The sequence below is a fragment of the Myzus persicae genome, unplaced genomic scaffold (genome assembly GCF_001856785.1).
Source record: "Myzus persicae strain clone G006 unplaced genomic scaffold, MPER_G0061.0, whole genome shotgun sequence".
NCBI classification, from domain to species: Eukaryota; Metazoa; Arthropoda; class Insecta; order Hemiptera; family Aphididae; genus Myzus; species Myzus persicae.
In genome coordinates this window covers 1,202,084-1,217,954 of record NW_019100468.1, presented here as the reverse complement: position 1 = coordinate 1,217,954, position 15,871 = coordinate 1,202,084, and the positions used below count along the sequence as shown (strand labels likewise).

The following is a 15,871-nucleotide window of genomic DNA, read 5'->3' as shown; positions in this document are numbered from 1 at the left end:
TAAAACCGAGAGGAAAACTATAATATATGATATTTGATATTAATTATTATTATTTTTGAATGTACTTACGTACCTACAACAATATTATTGAACAATACATTCCTTTTTCTTCATAAAATATACACAGGCGACAGACGCATAGTTAAATATAAATAATATAGGTATTCCAACTATTAATTATTATTAATTAGTATAATTACCAAATTATCATTGTCACAATAACTTCTTATACACAGTATATAATATTTTTTCAAAATTTTATGAAAATATAGGTATAGACATTGTAATATATTATAAAATCGATGGTATAGGCAAGTTTTTGAGGTAATTAAATATAATAATAGTCAGGCCCATATGCGTAACTAGACCTTAAAATTGGTAAATATTAAAAAGTTGGATTTCTAGGTCTCTAAATGCTTCTGCGTTGAGATTGGCCTTCTTTTTTCTTTTAGCTTTTTATAACCTAGTAAACTAATTCTTAGTGTTGCTATTACTAGAAAATGGTTTGTATCGCAATCGGCGCCCCTAAAACTCCTTACGTTCGTAGTGCATTACCTGAAACGCTTTTGTATCAATACATGGTCAATCTGATTGGTTGTCTTTCCATCTGGTGATTTCCAAGTTACTTTGTGTATGTTTTTGTGTGGGAAAGTTGTCCTACTTATAATCATGTCCTTTGATGCAGCGAATGATATGACCCTAAGACCATTGTTATTGCTAATGTCATAAGCTTTCACTTCTTATTATTGGGAGGAAATGTGTATTTCGCTATTTATACAAAAATAAAATCGTGTGGGTGACTGCTTTTGTGTTTACTTCATTTACAACTTCTATATATGTATGCGTATATAGTCAAAACTACACATGATACGTCATACACATGGTCATCATATTATATAATGATAATATATCATATAGCTTGACAATAATATAAAAATTGTTCCCAGATGTTAACAAAAATAAATTAATTAAATTAAAATTTAGAAATGTAGGTACCGTTGGTGGGAGTATAGGAATTATGACAAGGGGGCCAAAATAAAAGCTAGGGGGCTTAGGCCCCACCTCTGAAGTCACCCCATAGTTACGCCTATGGTTAGGCAATTTTAAATCAGAGAGGGACAAATGTTCCCCGCCAAAAAAAAATTTAAGACACTGGTTAGAATTGGGCATTTAAAACTAGAATATTAATCGGTATCGTAGTTAAAAATATGTTGAACTTGCAAGTTGTATTTTAAAATATAATTATTTTAACACCATAGAATAACACATTAACACGTGAACAACACTTCAAAATGCACAAGTTTACAAACTCAACAATTACCAAGATAAAGTGTAAACAATATTAAGTATAATAAACAATAATATTAATTACAATAAACTACAGAAGAGTACCACAGATTATATAAAACTGTTTTATATAATCTGCGATAGTCTGTACCTACCACGTTTTTAAATAGAATCTTTAATTCTTTATTATCATGAGTACTGACTACTGAATAGTGAGTAGAACATAGACCATAGTGCCTAATATTGTACATCGTGTGCAGGCAGGTCAACAGCTATATGCCAATATAATATGTAGTGATAATAGTATAAACCCTGTTACACGAACCTTTTGCGTAACCAATACGTCCGGTTCCGGTATCGTTGGTGTTGATACTTACATAGAGGGGTGATGGAAAATACAATTTTAGCCAATATAGGCAGCTGTGTGACCGGCGTGACTCATTTTTATTTTGAAATCGACGCTCAGCCAGTAAGCAAACTTTTGTAACTACTTATTAAATATTAGGTTTAGGTACTTTTATACAAATCTAGGACCCCCCCCCTCCTATTCATTGGACGCTTTCCTCCAGAACGTGTCAATTTCTCCGCGGAAAAAATGCAGTAAGTATTGGTTACCTGTAAATTAACGAATTTCTTTGAAACTATCAATAATGTAAACGAAGTAGAAATTAGTACAACTAACAAAGATGATTTTGTTCTAAATAATAATATAATATTAATGTTGATGTTGAAAACACGAATAATAATAGTAATAGTAATAACTTATCATGCATAATACAATTGTTCTACGTATTACAGTAGAAAGTTCAGTGATTGCAATTAATTTAAATTCGGATGTCCATAATTTTGAATTTGAAATAAATTATATCAAGATCCGGGAATGTGGAAATTAGTGTTAAGCAACAATTGTATATAAAATTATGCTGCTTAAAAGGACCAGCATTTTTCCAGAAAATGGATCCGAAAAAATTTCAATCTTCCGAAAAAAAATTTAAAAATTATAATCCCTTATTAAATAATGTAGGTATTATTAGTTGAATTCAAATTTCATAATGGTAAAATACACTCACGTAAGTGACTCATGTTTTCTCAACACATTTGTAAGTTGCAACATTTATTGTATTGTTTATAAACTATTTAATATGAGTCAAATAATTCAATTTTTATTAATCTTGGTTTTAACATCCAGTTATTATTACTGGAAAAATCTAACAAAAAAGTTAAAGAACATGAAAATTCAAAATAGTGCAAACTACCGCAAGTTAATGTTAACTTGGTTACATCGTGTAACATCGTATGGATCAAAACTATGGCGGAAGAAATGTCGAATGAAAAAAATGTAGTATCTGTTGTTACATTTTTGGCTATTCAAAGTACTTATATGGTTTAGGAACTGTTAATAGTGATATCAATATAATTTCTATTTCCATGTATCATGTATCATGTATGTACACAAATGCACATCTATTTAGGCCTCTATAGTCTATATTCTTACATACATGTTACGGGTAATGTGGAATACCGGGCGATCTAAATCCACACATTTTTTTTTTAACCAACTAATATTATTTTTTATTATTATTATAAATTATTATCATTTACTATTTATATTATTGATTTTTTTTAAAACAATCATCATTAATTTTATTCATGTATACCATAATATTACGAATATTTTGATGGAATAACAAAAAAAAATTAACAAGTATCATCATTTTATTTATATAATAAATTACAATTTTAATGTTACCTATTTTATTTGAACAAGATTTAGAAGCATGGCACTTGGAATTACATAGTCTGTCTGCTTTTCTACATTTCGTTTTTAAATAGGCAGTAGGTACAATAAGTAAAAAAAATAATTGTATACACAGTGTTTCAAAAAATTCATAGTTTATTGTATTATGATACACGAATAAAATTAATAATGATTGTTTTAAAAAAAAATCAATACTATTAATAGGTAATAATAATAAAAAAATAATATTAGTTGGTTAAAAAAAAATCATGGTTTATATTACCCGGGCAGAACCACATTGCCCGGTATTCCACATTATCCGTAACATATATATATATATATATATATAGTAGTTACAATAGTAACAATTTATTTTAAAATTTAATTTTCGTTTGCCGCTAAAATGTTTTAAAAAAATTTCATAACCTTAATAAAGTTCTGTTCGGTTTGAGGCGCTTAATAAAACAACGGCAAAAAACTCAACTAAAATTTCCTCTCTAAGTCATAAGACATATTTAGTAAATTAAATAAAGTTAACTAATAACTTTAATTAATAGGTCCATGCTCTAAACGACCGAATTGTTAACGTTGTTAATTAATAGCATAGACCTTATAATACTAAGTACTTATACTAAACATAAGGTCTATGATTAATAGGGAAGTGTCCTGAAGTTATCTTCTAAGTCCGTATATATGAGACTGACAAATGTATAATACAACTGTTTTATTATATATTTATATTATATTATTATTATATTACAAATTCCACCAATGAAGATATTCAATTGTCATATATTTCTAGAAAAAGAAGAAATTCCTCTAAAAATATTTTATTATTAAATTCCTCTATATTAGGAGGCGGTGAAGTTACAACAATAAATAATATATATATATATTACTTCAAAGTTAACATTTATTTTCCCGTTTTAGATATCATCATCACTGACGTAAAAACCAAATTCGAAGAAAACAATACCAAAACACTTAAGACTTAATGCTCTTAAAAGTTGTTTCAGCAACAAACAAGTTATCAGTAAACGTTATCATCACAAATTATGTAAGCATTGCCGGCTTTGCAAACGGTGGCGAGATCCATGCCCTCGCGTAATGTTATTGGACGTCACTACGTCAGCAGTAAGTTATATCAGTGATGATGAGACTACGTGTGACTATCAGGTTTACTGTCGATAAGCGACTGATAAGAGATACATAATATTAGTTTTTTTTTCACTAAAATAATAAATACACAGATAATCTATATAATAATAATATTATATTTATTATATGATACATATAGATATCTGTGCTAATATACTATACTTATTTGTTTAAATTTTTAATTTCCAACACCGTGTTCCCACTGTTGCCTTTGGCTTCGAAGCTGCGTCATCATTGGAGTTGAATCAAAATCATCAAACAATTGATTTAATTAAGCCAGGCTCTGTGAGTGTTATTATCTGTGTGGACGTGTGGTGTGTTTATTTCAGTTTAACGAAATATATTATACTTAGGGTTAGGGACTTCTTGCATTCTCGTGTTTTTTTATGTTAGTGTCTAGTGAAATATTCTAACCTCTATGTACCTAGGTACATTTGTTTTTCAACGTAGTTATATTAAAAAAATAATAGACATCGTATTTTGTTATATTTTACAATAAAAGGTATATTCGACCAATTAAAGCATTTTAAAAATTATTATCATTACGTTAGGAGTTAGTTCAATAAATCCTGAAACCTATAATGGCTTATTATTAATAATAGGGCTATGTAGTATCTTGTCGTATTTATACGCGCTCTACCGAAGATTGCAATCTACTATAGCGGTTAAAGACGCTTACTTTCTACCCAGGAGGGCTAGGGGCCTCTCCCCAGACCTCTTCAACAGTTACTTTAAAATAAAATAATTCAAATATATTTTAGACTATAGTATAATTATTATAGGTGCCTAATTTAACATAAACGGTTCCGACCACAATACAATTAATAACATTCCATTAATAACCATTTCTTTCATATTTTTAGGAACACTTGAACTAGAACATTATAATGTGCTTAGAAGTAATTTTTGTGGGGGGCCCACCCCCAAAATTCAACCCAGGATTCGCCACTAGTTCTACCACTCGATTACAATGATGGTATTTGATGCACATAGGTATTCAAAAGATAGAAAGTTTGTTGTGGACTCTGATGAGGATAAATGTTGTAAAAATTATGAGCGGTACAACTCCTGATAAGCTCCCAAAATACAATGTGTTCAACGATAAAGGTAACACTAAATATTTCGAACGTATGACCTTGAATTTCATTTTGATTTTTATCCACTATAAAAAACTTAATATTCCCATATTATTGAAAAATTTTAAATTGTAACTCCTTTTTGAGTTTTTTTTTTTTAAATTTTTTTATGTAACTTTGACCATCTTGAAAATTGACTTGCTGAGAGTGAGCCAAAGTTTTGATTCGTGCATGTTGTATTTATTTTATTTTTGAACAGTCTATTTATAATTTGGTGAAAATAATATAAATGTGCTTTATTTAGGTACGTGACCACAACTGAGTTAAAAAAAAAATATATACGAAATCACAAAGAACGATAACTGTGCCGTTGATAATATAAACATTTATATTATTCACTAAACTTCAAGTATTATTTAATTTGTCATTTAAACCATTTTTACATCATCCACTTTAAGTACAATAATATTTAAATATTGCTGTAGAGTATCGACAACGGTAATGCGCAAATCGCAATGTTGCCGGTAGAGCACAAACAATAGGATAGCTATAATCACGGACTAAGATAGTTTAGTCCGTGGCTATAATTAACTGTTAGTAACATAGTAATAATAAAGGAATAAAATAAATCTCAATTTTTTTTTATAAAACATATTTGCTCAAAGGTTGTTATTGATAAATAAATAAATATATATAGGATCATATTGTATGTAGAACGTTTCTCGATAAGCTTATAATTTTATGTATATTCGCGTATGCTGCGTAAACGAAAGCCAATAGAGGTACCTTATATGAATATGATATTTAGATCTTAATTATTCTATAGATGTACGTATAAGCAGTAGTTTTTTTGAACGTATCCCTTCTATTTTTTGTAAAGGAACGCTGGGAACGCAACATTTACTAGTGAATTAGTAAATTGTCAGTCTTTCTGATGCAAAATATAATAGCCATAATATTTTTACTTTGTACCCACGAAAAAAAAAAGTGAATTGTTAAAATTCCTTTAAACTATAAAATACAGTGATAAGAAACTATGCAAGATAGTCTATGCCAACGCATGTACACCTTATTCAATGCATAATTTATTAATAATTGACAAATTTTATGTTTTTTTTTTAAATAATTAATAAATAAGTTTTTTTTTCTTTTTTTCGTATTTATATTTGCAGAACATTTTTGTTGCCTGCTAGAGGGGTCTCGGATGGTTGGCGAAGCTCGCATAGTAATGTGACTGTTAATTTATTGTGTGTGGAGCGCTCTTTCATCCAACATCCGCTGACTGATGAGTCCCCCTTCTATTTTTTTCCAAATCGAGCATTGCGTACTGGTTATAGGTATCTGGTCCTAGAACTTTTTTAGCAGCATCAGTTTGGAAGTGGATGTGATTTCCAGTTACTTCAGTCATCAATGAAATCGTAGTGGCACAAAAGTTTAAAGTGAATTATATAATAGAAACTGTGGTCAAATAGATTTAAATAAAGTTGGAAAATCCATATAAGAAGGGTCTCATACAAATTGGATTACAAAATTGTTGTTTATTATTAACCTAACCTAACAAGTAACAATGTTAAATGATAATTATTGTAGTTTGAAATGTAAAATGTATTTGTTTTTGTGTGGTAAAAATTTAAAAAAATTAATTACAATTTGCTTGGACACACGTCTGAATTTGCAGACTAAACTACCGTTAAATCCGCCACTGAATATCAAAAAAAAAATTTTGGGTTCCATCCACCCACACATCTGAATATCCTTATGACTACTGCAACCAATGGTCTACAGCTTTCCTTTAAATATTTTATATTCATATTATACTTAATAGTAAATTATTTATTTTAAAAAGACTAGCGGCCGATGAACCTATTATGTTAGGTATGAAGTATGGACGTTCTATCGTGTTGGCATTATTAATCTACATCAGACGTTCCTAAACTGTGGGGCACGTTAATTTTTGAAATATTTAATATTAGATTACCTACTGTAAGTCTATGAAATATGTTATACTATATATATAAAGAGAAAATATATTTTACGCATAAATGCGAGTATATGATGCAGTATTTTCCGTGTAACCATAGGTACCTATATTGGCTATTGTGTAATACTTGTCCAGTGTATAGGTAGGGACTTACATTAATGTTCGAATTTATAGTTTTATTATTGATTATTCTCCTCGACGATCATCAGTATCAGTGACGTTTCACCACTCACCTACGACACCGCTGGACTAAAAGTTATCGCAAAAATAGAGATCAACAATGAAATAAATAATAAATGTCATCAATATATGATGATCGCCGACATTTAAACCTTTCCCAAAATGGATTGCACCGACTACACTGGGAAAAGTTTGGGAACCTTTGATAATCTGAATGTCTGATCTACATAATTACATGCTATTAATTATTACAATAATTCTATCATAATGTTAACGTAATCGAAAACTAAAAGGTATTCTAAATGCACTAAACAGGATCATTACAACGATTGGACGGTCGTAGTTATACATGTTTTAAACGCGTGTGCTTTAGTACAAAATTCAATTTTTTAATAAAAAAAGTAAGAACTCACATGCAAACAATTCATTTTTTGTAATTAAGTGTAACAATTGTTAGACTATGAATATAAATGATGTTTAAAATCCTTTAATTTATCTGAAGCTCAACTAACCTGAACGATAATCTACAAAGTACAAAGTACCTACAGATAATCACTATCTTAGAAGTACACAGTTTCGTAACAAGTTCATAATCGTTTTAACCTTGATATTAATCAAATATGATTACATGTATACATAAGTATATCCCCCCAGCGCTGCTACATTTCTTCATTCTTGTCGACATTTATCTAACTAAACTTGAATTAATTAGTCGTTACTCGTTACTGACAGGTTTTTAATTTTTTATAAAATCTTTCATTTATTTTTAGTTAACATGGCCAATACAAGTATAAACAACGAAAATGATAATTTAACTTCAGTACTCTATGGTATTAGAGATTTACGACTTGTTAGTATGATTATAAATTCTATTACCTATTTACAGAGTTTTTAATAGTTATTTGATCGGTTTTATTCTTTTTTTTTCTATTAGGAACAACGGCCGATACCAAAACCCGGTCCTAATGGTAACGATATTAACTATGTTAAAAGTCTGCCAAATATTAAATTGTAAATTGATTTTGTAGAAGTTCTATTGAAGATTCAACGTGTAGGAATATGTGGTTCGGATGTTCATTATTTAGTTCACGGAGCGATAGGTCACTATATTGTTAAAGAGCCGATGGTTATTGGTCATGAAGCCAGTGGAATTGTAGCGAAGCTTGGAGAAGGTGTAACAAATCTCAAAGTTGGTTAGTATAAATTAAATAAATAGGAAGAATTTCTCAAAATGTTTGCATATGGTATGTTTTTATTATAGGCGATAGAGTGGCAATTGAACCAGGTGTATCATGTCGTATGTGCATGTCTTGCAAAGTTGGTTCATACAATTTATGTCCCGATATGAAATTCTGTGCTACACCACCTATAGATGGAAATTTGAGTCGTTATTATGTCCATGCTGCTGATTTTTGTTATAAGTAAGATTTTCTTATTTCAATCATAAACATTGATTTTTTTTTCTTTAAGTACATAATTTATTTTGAATTAATAGTTAATTACTGAACATTTAACAATTAAGTGAATAAGTGATTATCTTCATATAAAATTTTGGTTTGGTTAGCTGTAGGTATTTATAGTTAATTCCTAATGGTTATCCCGAACGAAAAGTCTGTTTTGAAAAAAGTCCAGACTCATCTTTTTTAAATATTCTAAATAAACAATTTTTAAAAAATAGTCAATACAAACATGAATCACTCTACAATATTAAATAATAATATTAATTTAAAATAATTTACGTTTTAAGAAAGAGTCAATACAAATATCGTCAAAAAGTCCGTTTTTGAAAACAGTTGAATAAAATGTCTGGACTAATATTTTATCGTTTAAAATATTTTTTGATATTTGTAAAAGCCAAAAGATGTATATTTATTTTATTATATTTCTGAAATTTTATATTGACCATTATTTTGAATAATTAGTATGAGGAATAGTAATCAAAATATATAATAAATATATTTAGTATAAACTATAAGGAAATTAATTTTATATAAATCTATAATCTATATAATATATTATATTATTAATTATTAATAAACTTATAAATGAAAATTTAATAGAATACAGTAGGGCCTCGTTAATCCGAACGGCCTCGAGCATTATTACATCATATTACAGGGTCCTTGTGAGTTATGGGGAGGCTAGGGGGCTGCATCCTGCAGTCCCCGATCCAAGACCTAATTAGAGGCCCCTATATAATATTGTAATACCCACAGTCATGTATGGTTTATTTATACCAAACAACATTAACATTATATAATTAATTGTAGACTTATGGTATAATCTTAAAATAAATTGAATATACAAAAAACGATATAGCAAAAACCACTGAATTTATAATTTAAGCTCCAACAAATTAGCCCCAGGCACCAAAATTCCTGAGTAGGGCTCTGATCACATCGCATTTATACGTCATACATTGTACCTATCGACCTTTATAATAATAATAATATTTCCCGATTCCCCGTAATACAATTTGTCAATTACATTCGTACATCGCACGTAATAAAATATACGTAATACGAACGATCCCATTCCCCATTCTTGTTTCGATCAATGAGACCTTACTATATTTTGTATTTTTTGTCCAACGGTTAAGAAATGAGTCTGGACTTTTTGCCCAGCTTTTTTCAAAACAAACTTTTTGACCGATTACCGATGGTAAGTTATGCTGTATTGCTGTATAACACGTATAGGTAAACCTAATTAAGTTTTTGATTTATTATTTCAATTGGATACATTTTTTTTTTATTACAGCTCAACAATTACATAATTGGACTAATTATTATTCATTAATTTCGATTATACCTACATGTTTATTTTTTAGATTACCAGATCATATATCCTTAGAAGAAGGTGCTCTATTAGAACCACTTTCTGTTGGAGTCCATGCTTGCAAAAGAGGGGGTGTTAAAGTTGGTTCTACGGTATTAATTTTAGGAGCTGGACCAATTGGTTTGGTTACATTGGTTACTGCAAAAGCTATGGGGGCTACAAAAATTTACATAACAGATCTAACAGAATTTAGATTAAATATGGCTATAGAAATGGGAGCTCACAAAGCAATTAGAGTAAACAGAGGAGATTCAGACGAACAAGCAATAGAAAATGTAAGAAATGAGATGGATGGCGAACTTCCAGATGTTACTATCGACTGCAGTGGTTTTGAACAAACCATTAAAATGGGAATGGAGGTAAACCTTAAAATATTATATTATATATTTGTCTTAGTCTGAATATGCAACCAATGACATTTTTGCCAACATAAAAGATGCATGCAGTTTCATCAATTTATATAATTTTAAAGTCTTGCAGATTCTGCTCAGTGTGGCCTGTCACAAATGAAATGCAGGTGGATTTACTCCTTTTTAAATTTCATTAAATGTAAACTGCACAAACTATTAACTGCTTTTAGATTGCTTTTACCAAATTAGGTGTAAAATACATGTCTAAAATCATACTCAAGCATAATAACTATTTTATTTTCTTCAATCAAAGCCTATACAAATCAACAAATATTAGTTTTTGTGAGCTAATTAATTCCTGGGTGTCTTTAAGGTGCACATGCTCGGGTATAGGATTACCTATGTACCCAATTTCAGCACTACGAGTGCAACATAAACACGTCTTGGTTGTGGATCATTAACACACACACATAAATATTATCTTCTAATAATATGTGGTATAATTGGTAAACAAATTGTTATATTTTAGCTAACAAAATCTGGAGGAGTTTTAACAATTGTTGGAATGGGAGCAGCAGGCAATGTCAAATTGCCATTATTCAGTGCACTATCTCGAGAAGTAGACATCAGAGGAGTTTTCCGCTATGCTAATGAGTATATTATCAATAGACAAATTAATTGATTAGTTAAGTCTTATAATACTTTATTAATGACTATAATTTTGTTTTAGCTACCAAGATGCATTGGCTTTAGTAGCCTCAGGACAAATAAACATGAAGCCATTAATCACTCATAATTTTAAAATTGAAGAATCATTGGAAGCTTTTAAAACGGCTGAAACTGGGGTTGGTAATGCAATTAAAGTTATGATACACTGTAATTAGGACATTTACGATTAACTAATAATTGTTTAATATTAAACTTTTATTACTTTGTAGTTAAAAAAATATATAGAAAAGTACTTATATATTTTTAAAAGTTTAATTTGATTGAGGTAAAGTGTACTTATTCAGTAATGCAATTAATTCACAATATTTTTTTTTTTAATATTAATGGATTTGTTAAAATGTTTGTAATAAAAACTACAAAATAACATGAAAATTGTATACTTATTGCAGTACAAAATATTGAAAAATATTATTTGATACGTAGGTACTCTACAAATATGATCAATAACACTCGTACATATAGATTTTAGAATAAATACCATGTTGACAACAAGAAGCAAACCTGCCCACTTATAACTTAATCTTTCAGTTACAAAATGTCAAGTATTTACAACATATCATCAAATATTGATGGAATTAGCAGATGCTGCGGACACAGCAGAATGCAAAAAGTACATTTTGGTATATTATGCGTTAGTAAGACGGAGACAACACATACTGGTACATAGTCCTCTTAATAGTGTATAAACAGTTAATACACTGTACGCGTTTATCAGTATCACACACGCAACCCATTAAATAAGTCTAATTTTGTTTTCAATGCATATCACTGAAAATGGTGAAGTGACAGGGGTTAAGTTTTCACCAGTGGACATTGTTGGACATTGTTTGACATACTGTTATAAAATCATTTTTAAACTTCTATTGCATCACTAGATTGATAGATGTATATAAATATAATAAGACTAAATACTTATGTTGAGAGCAAAATGTACACTTTTACTTTATACATAAAATAAAAAATTTTAATAGTTAATTTCAATTTAACTTAGAATTGTCAGAAAAATGAACTCTACAAAATGGATATCGTCATTTGTTTCAAAAATAAAAATATACATTTTTTAACTTTTTTATCAAAAGAATTAATTAAATAAAAAAATAAAATATATGTAGTCCTTGTCTCTGAATCTAATAAAAAAAAAAAAACAGATTTATGATATATTTATCATCCCAGGAGATATTGTAACGGGAATCTCTTAGCGGAACACCCGCTTTAGTGTCATTGACAAATATATTATTGATATTTTTCAATTTTAGTAGTTCAAGTTACAGTTAAACAAGCAATATCAAGAATGATAGTTTTTATTCTGTACAAGACTGTTTTATTTATTCATTTCTTCAGAGGCAATAGAAATAAAACAAAAAATTAGTAAACTACAACAATTAAAAATAAGCAATAACATATTTAAACAGATACTAAAAACTATAATAATTATTAACTTTAAAATTAGAATCTCACTCATTATTTGTCACATTTTCTTCATTTTTTGATTTTTACATTCTAACAGGTATTAAATTTAATTATTTTTTCAACACAGTAGATTAATGGTAGTTATTAAAATTAAAGTAATTTTATAGGAATGCATAATGCTGTTTGAAGCCACAAAACATGTTTTTTAACATATAACTCATTATTTTTTAATAATTTAGTAGAAATTCTTCTTTCATTATTCATTAATGCTTCTTTAATACAGTCAATGTTATAAATATTTACTAATAAATAACATAAAAACCTACGATGGTTCCATAGAGATTCATGACTTTGATACATCACAATCAGATCTTCATTAAAATATAATTCATCTAAAGCAACACAAATTGCTTCACCAAAATAGTCTTCTGATGGTCTCATAAGTTTATGTCGTTCATCAGAGTTAAAAAATCGCAAAAGGGACTTGGATGTACAGCACTCTAGATGCTGTAAGCACCGTTTATCGGCAACTAAACATTTAAGTAACCGTTGTCTGTATTGCATACAACTGTGGTCGGATACATGTTCACGGCACCAAATTTTAGTTTTTTCCCATTGATGAGAAATCAATGAAAAATTCTCATGTTCAAGTGATTTTTGAATAAACCAAAAACAATGATTCCAAGCATTGTAATTACTTGGATATCCAGCAGCAGCTGTTAATCCTACTGTCAACTCATTGAGTACAATATCATTACAGCTAAAATCTAAATATATACATAAAAAAAACAATTAATAAACAATTTTGTCCAAAATAAAACATAATTTGTATAGTCATGGTTCAATTTTAATTTAGATACACAAGATGTACATGTTACTGACAATGTAAATACCAGGGGGCTAGGTTAGGTTCCTTGAGGCTGGAAAGCTGAATTCAAAAAACCCCAGTCAATATATGTTATTATCACATTAACAATGTTTTATAATTTATGAATAATACCAACAAATATTAGCATTACACCCAGTGGCGCAGTGAGGAATTTTACTTTTTTGGAGGGGGAGTGGGGGCTGATAAGGTATTTACAGAATAGGTTTAACTAGGGTCGCTAATAAGTTTAGCATACTGATGCCGAGGTTTTACTTTAGGTTTCGGTTAATGTACAGCTATCTAAATTAGTATTCCCAGTAACTTTTATAGACATTAGAAATAATTTCCCTCCTTCCTCAGTTGTTATTATATTATTAACTGTATCCCATGAGAACGTAATGGCCAATGGGCTAAAATATTTTGATTTATTACTAAAAGTATACCTCGAGTGAATGTTTCTCAAACTAGTAAGGTAATTTACATTTATTAATAGACATAATACTATTTTATTTCATTAGAATTGTAATTTATTGTAACTAACCTATAATATTATCAATATGCTCTATATGATTATTACCTATATATGTATTGTATTTATATTATATTTTTAATAAATTGTATTAGGCATGTACCTACTGTACTTGAGCCCTACATGAACGTCAACATTAATAAATTAATTTAATGATGCACCGATTCCTAATTTTTGATGATTATTATTTATCATTTGACAATTTATTTATCACGTTTAATATTTTTAATATTGTATTATAAGTCCTTGTCTATTTGTGTATCATGAACCATGATACTAATATTTTAATAAATGATTCAAATTTGATTCAAAGAACTTTTTATGCAATACAAAGATTGTGTATTATTAATTTTAAGATTTGTACTTATATTAGTTATATTTTAATAAAATTGAATATCACACAAGAAAGTTTAAAAAGTATATTTGTTTCTTATAAATAATAGATACCTATGTTGATTTACCTTTTAAAATGTTAAGGAATATCCATCTTCTGTAGGTGAATACCTCAGCACATTTTGGTTTAAATGTCAAAACAACAGCTGAAAATTGTAATTCATCTTCTGGTTTTAGATGCCCATCAAGAATTAACTCTCGTCTCATATTCCAAAATGTTAAGACTTCAGGATTTAACAAGAGAGCAGATGTAAGCAATGTTATTGTTTCATTGGCCACTAAATAAAATGTTAAACATAATTAAACATATTACAAAACACATACATATTTTAAAATATCAATATTAAGCAGTGAGTTAATTAAAAAAATTGTTATCAATGAAAATGTTACCTTGTCTTTTTAATCGTTTTCTTACACAAACAAGTCTTTGGTAGACATATTCATACACATGGCGTACACACCACGACTCAAGACCTAAACAATGGTCTATATAAATCACTGGAGATTTATTTTGACTTTCTGGTTGGATGACTAGGTCAAATTCTTTCCTAAAACATAATGTGGAACAATAATGATTTATCAAGACATTCCTACACCGTAAAAATGTAATTGCTTATACTCACAGATTAGAATCACTATTGACTATACTTTGGATTTCAGTAATGATGCGCTTAGCTGCAGGAAAATTATCATCTACATCCATAATTTTAAATATATTAAGTTATGAGCACATAATATTATATAGTTTTTAAAATGTAGTTTTATGAAGAAAAACAAATTTGAAATAGGTATAGGAAGTTTGATGAAAATTGTTATGATTAATAACACTATAAGTATATGATAGTATAACGAAATAACGTAGAGTGCAGAATAAAAACTCGAAAATATTTTGATTTTGAGACGTCAATTTAATATTTATAGCAATTTGGAATATCATACACTTCTGTTTTTTAATTTTTTATACGCCTTTTTTGATATAAATTTAATAAATCACTTTGACATTTTATTTGTTAACAGTTCAGCATGGCGGCACGGCTGTTGGCTATATAGTATGATAATCATAATATAGATAATGAAAATAAATGAGAATAATAACAAAAACATTTTAACAGTTTAACACTATCGAGTACACCATTACTCAATTTATGTTTGACACCCAAGGTTTATAGATACAACACTGTGACAATACGTATCTATCGTCCATGGCTATCGATAAGGATACTTTTATAGACACTTTTTGTTTACATGAGCCATGATTTGTACAAAAAGTAATTCATAAATTACGTTAAGTTTTTAGGTTATAAAAATTCGAAAGTCAAATTTCCATAACAACTAAA

The 15,871-nt window shown here is 28.7% G+C and overlaps 2 protein-coding genes and 1 long non-coding RNA gene across 3 annotated transcripts; 2 read left to right on the top strand and 1 right to left on the bottom strand.

The window, feature by feature from the left end:
* The first annotated feature begins 1,455 nt into the window (after positions 1-1,455).
* Positions 1,456-6,424, top strand: LOC111033886. The gene is made up of 3 exons (XR_002604478.1): positions 1,456-1,887; positions 3,956-4,468; positions 5,047-6,424. It is a non-coding gene; the product is annotated as an uncharacterized LOC111033886 (long non-coding RNA).
* A 1,652-nt stretch (positions 6,425-8,076) lies between these two features.
* On the top strand, positions 8,077-11,574 carry LOC111033725 (sorbitol dehydrogenase-like). The gene is made up of 7 exons (XM_022314653.1): positions 8,077-8,270; positions 8,355-8,388; positions 8,449-8,613; positions 8,682-8,841; positions 10,248-10,614; positions 11,135-11,259; positions 11,336-11,574. The coding sequence occupies exons 1-7, from the start codon at positions 8,196-8,198 to the stop codon at positions 11,487-11,489; spliced, it is 1,080 nt and encodes a 359-aa protein (XP_022170345.1). The 5' UTR covers positions 8,077-8,195; the 3' UTR covers positions 11,490-11,574.
* On the bottom strand, positions 11,537-15,274 carry LOC111033803 (protein prenyltransferase alpha subunit repeat-containing protein 1-B). The gene is made up of 4 exons (XM_022314755.1): positions 15,158-15,274; positions 14,925-15,082; positions 14,603-14,812; positions 11,537-13,511 (listed from the first exon to the last, which is right to left on the bottom strand). The coding sequence occupies exons 1-4, from the start codon at positions 15,235-15,237 to the stop codon at positions 12,895-12,897; spliced, it is 1,065 nt and encodes a 354-aa protein (XP_022170447.1). The 5' UTR covers positions 15,238-15,274; the 3' UTR covers positions 11,537-12,894.
* Between the last annotated feature and the right edge of the window lie 597 nt (positions 15,275-15,871).

What these genes read in the sequence shown, in the direction of transcription:
- LOC111033725 (XM_022314653.1), top strand. Translation starts at nt 8,196, where the DNA reads ATGGCCAATACAAGTATAAACAACGAAAATGATAATTTAACTTCAGTA. An exon ending in GTATTAGAGATTTACGACTT is followed by an intron (nt 8,271 to 8,354) that starts GTTAGTATGATT and finishes TTTTTCTATTAG; the next exon opens with GAACAACGGCCGATACCAAA. An exon ending in CCATTAAAATGGGAATGGAG is followed by an intron (nt 10,615 to 11,134) that starts GTAAACCTTAAA and finishes GTTATATTTTAG; the next exon opens with CTAACAAAATCTGGAGGAGT.
- LOC111033803 (XM_022314755.1), bottom strand. Translation starts at nt 15,237, where the DNA reads ATGGATGTAGATGATAATTTTCCTGCAGCTAAGCGCATCATTACTGAA. An exon ending in GTCAATAGTGATTCTAATCT is followed by an intron (nt 15,083 to 15,157) that starts GTGAGTATAAGC and finishes ATTATGTTTTAG; the next exon opens with GAAAGAATTTGACCTAGTCA. An exon ending in AAAACGATTAAAAAGACAAG is followed by an intron (nt 14,813 to 14,924) that starts GTAACATTTTCA and finishes CATTTTATTTAG; the next exon opens with TGGCCAATGAAACAATAACA.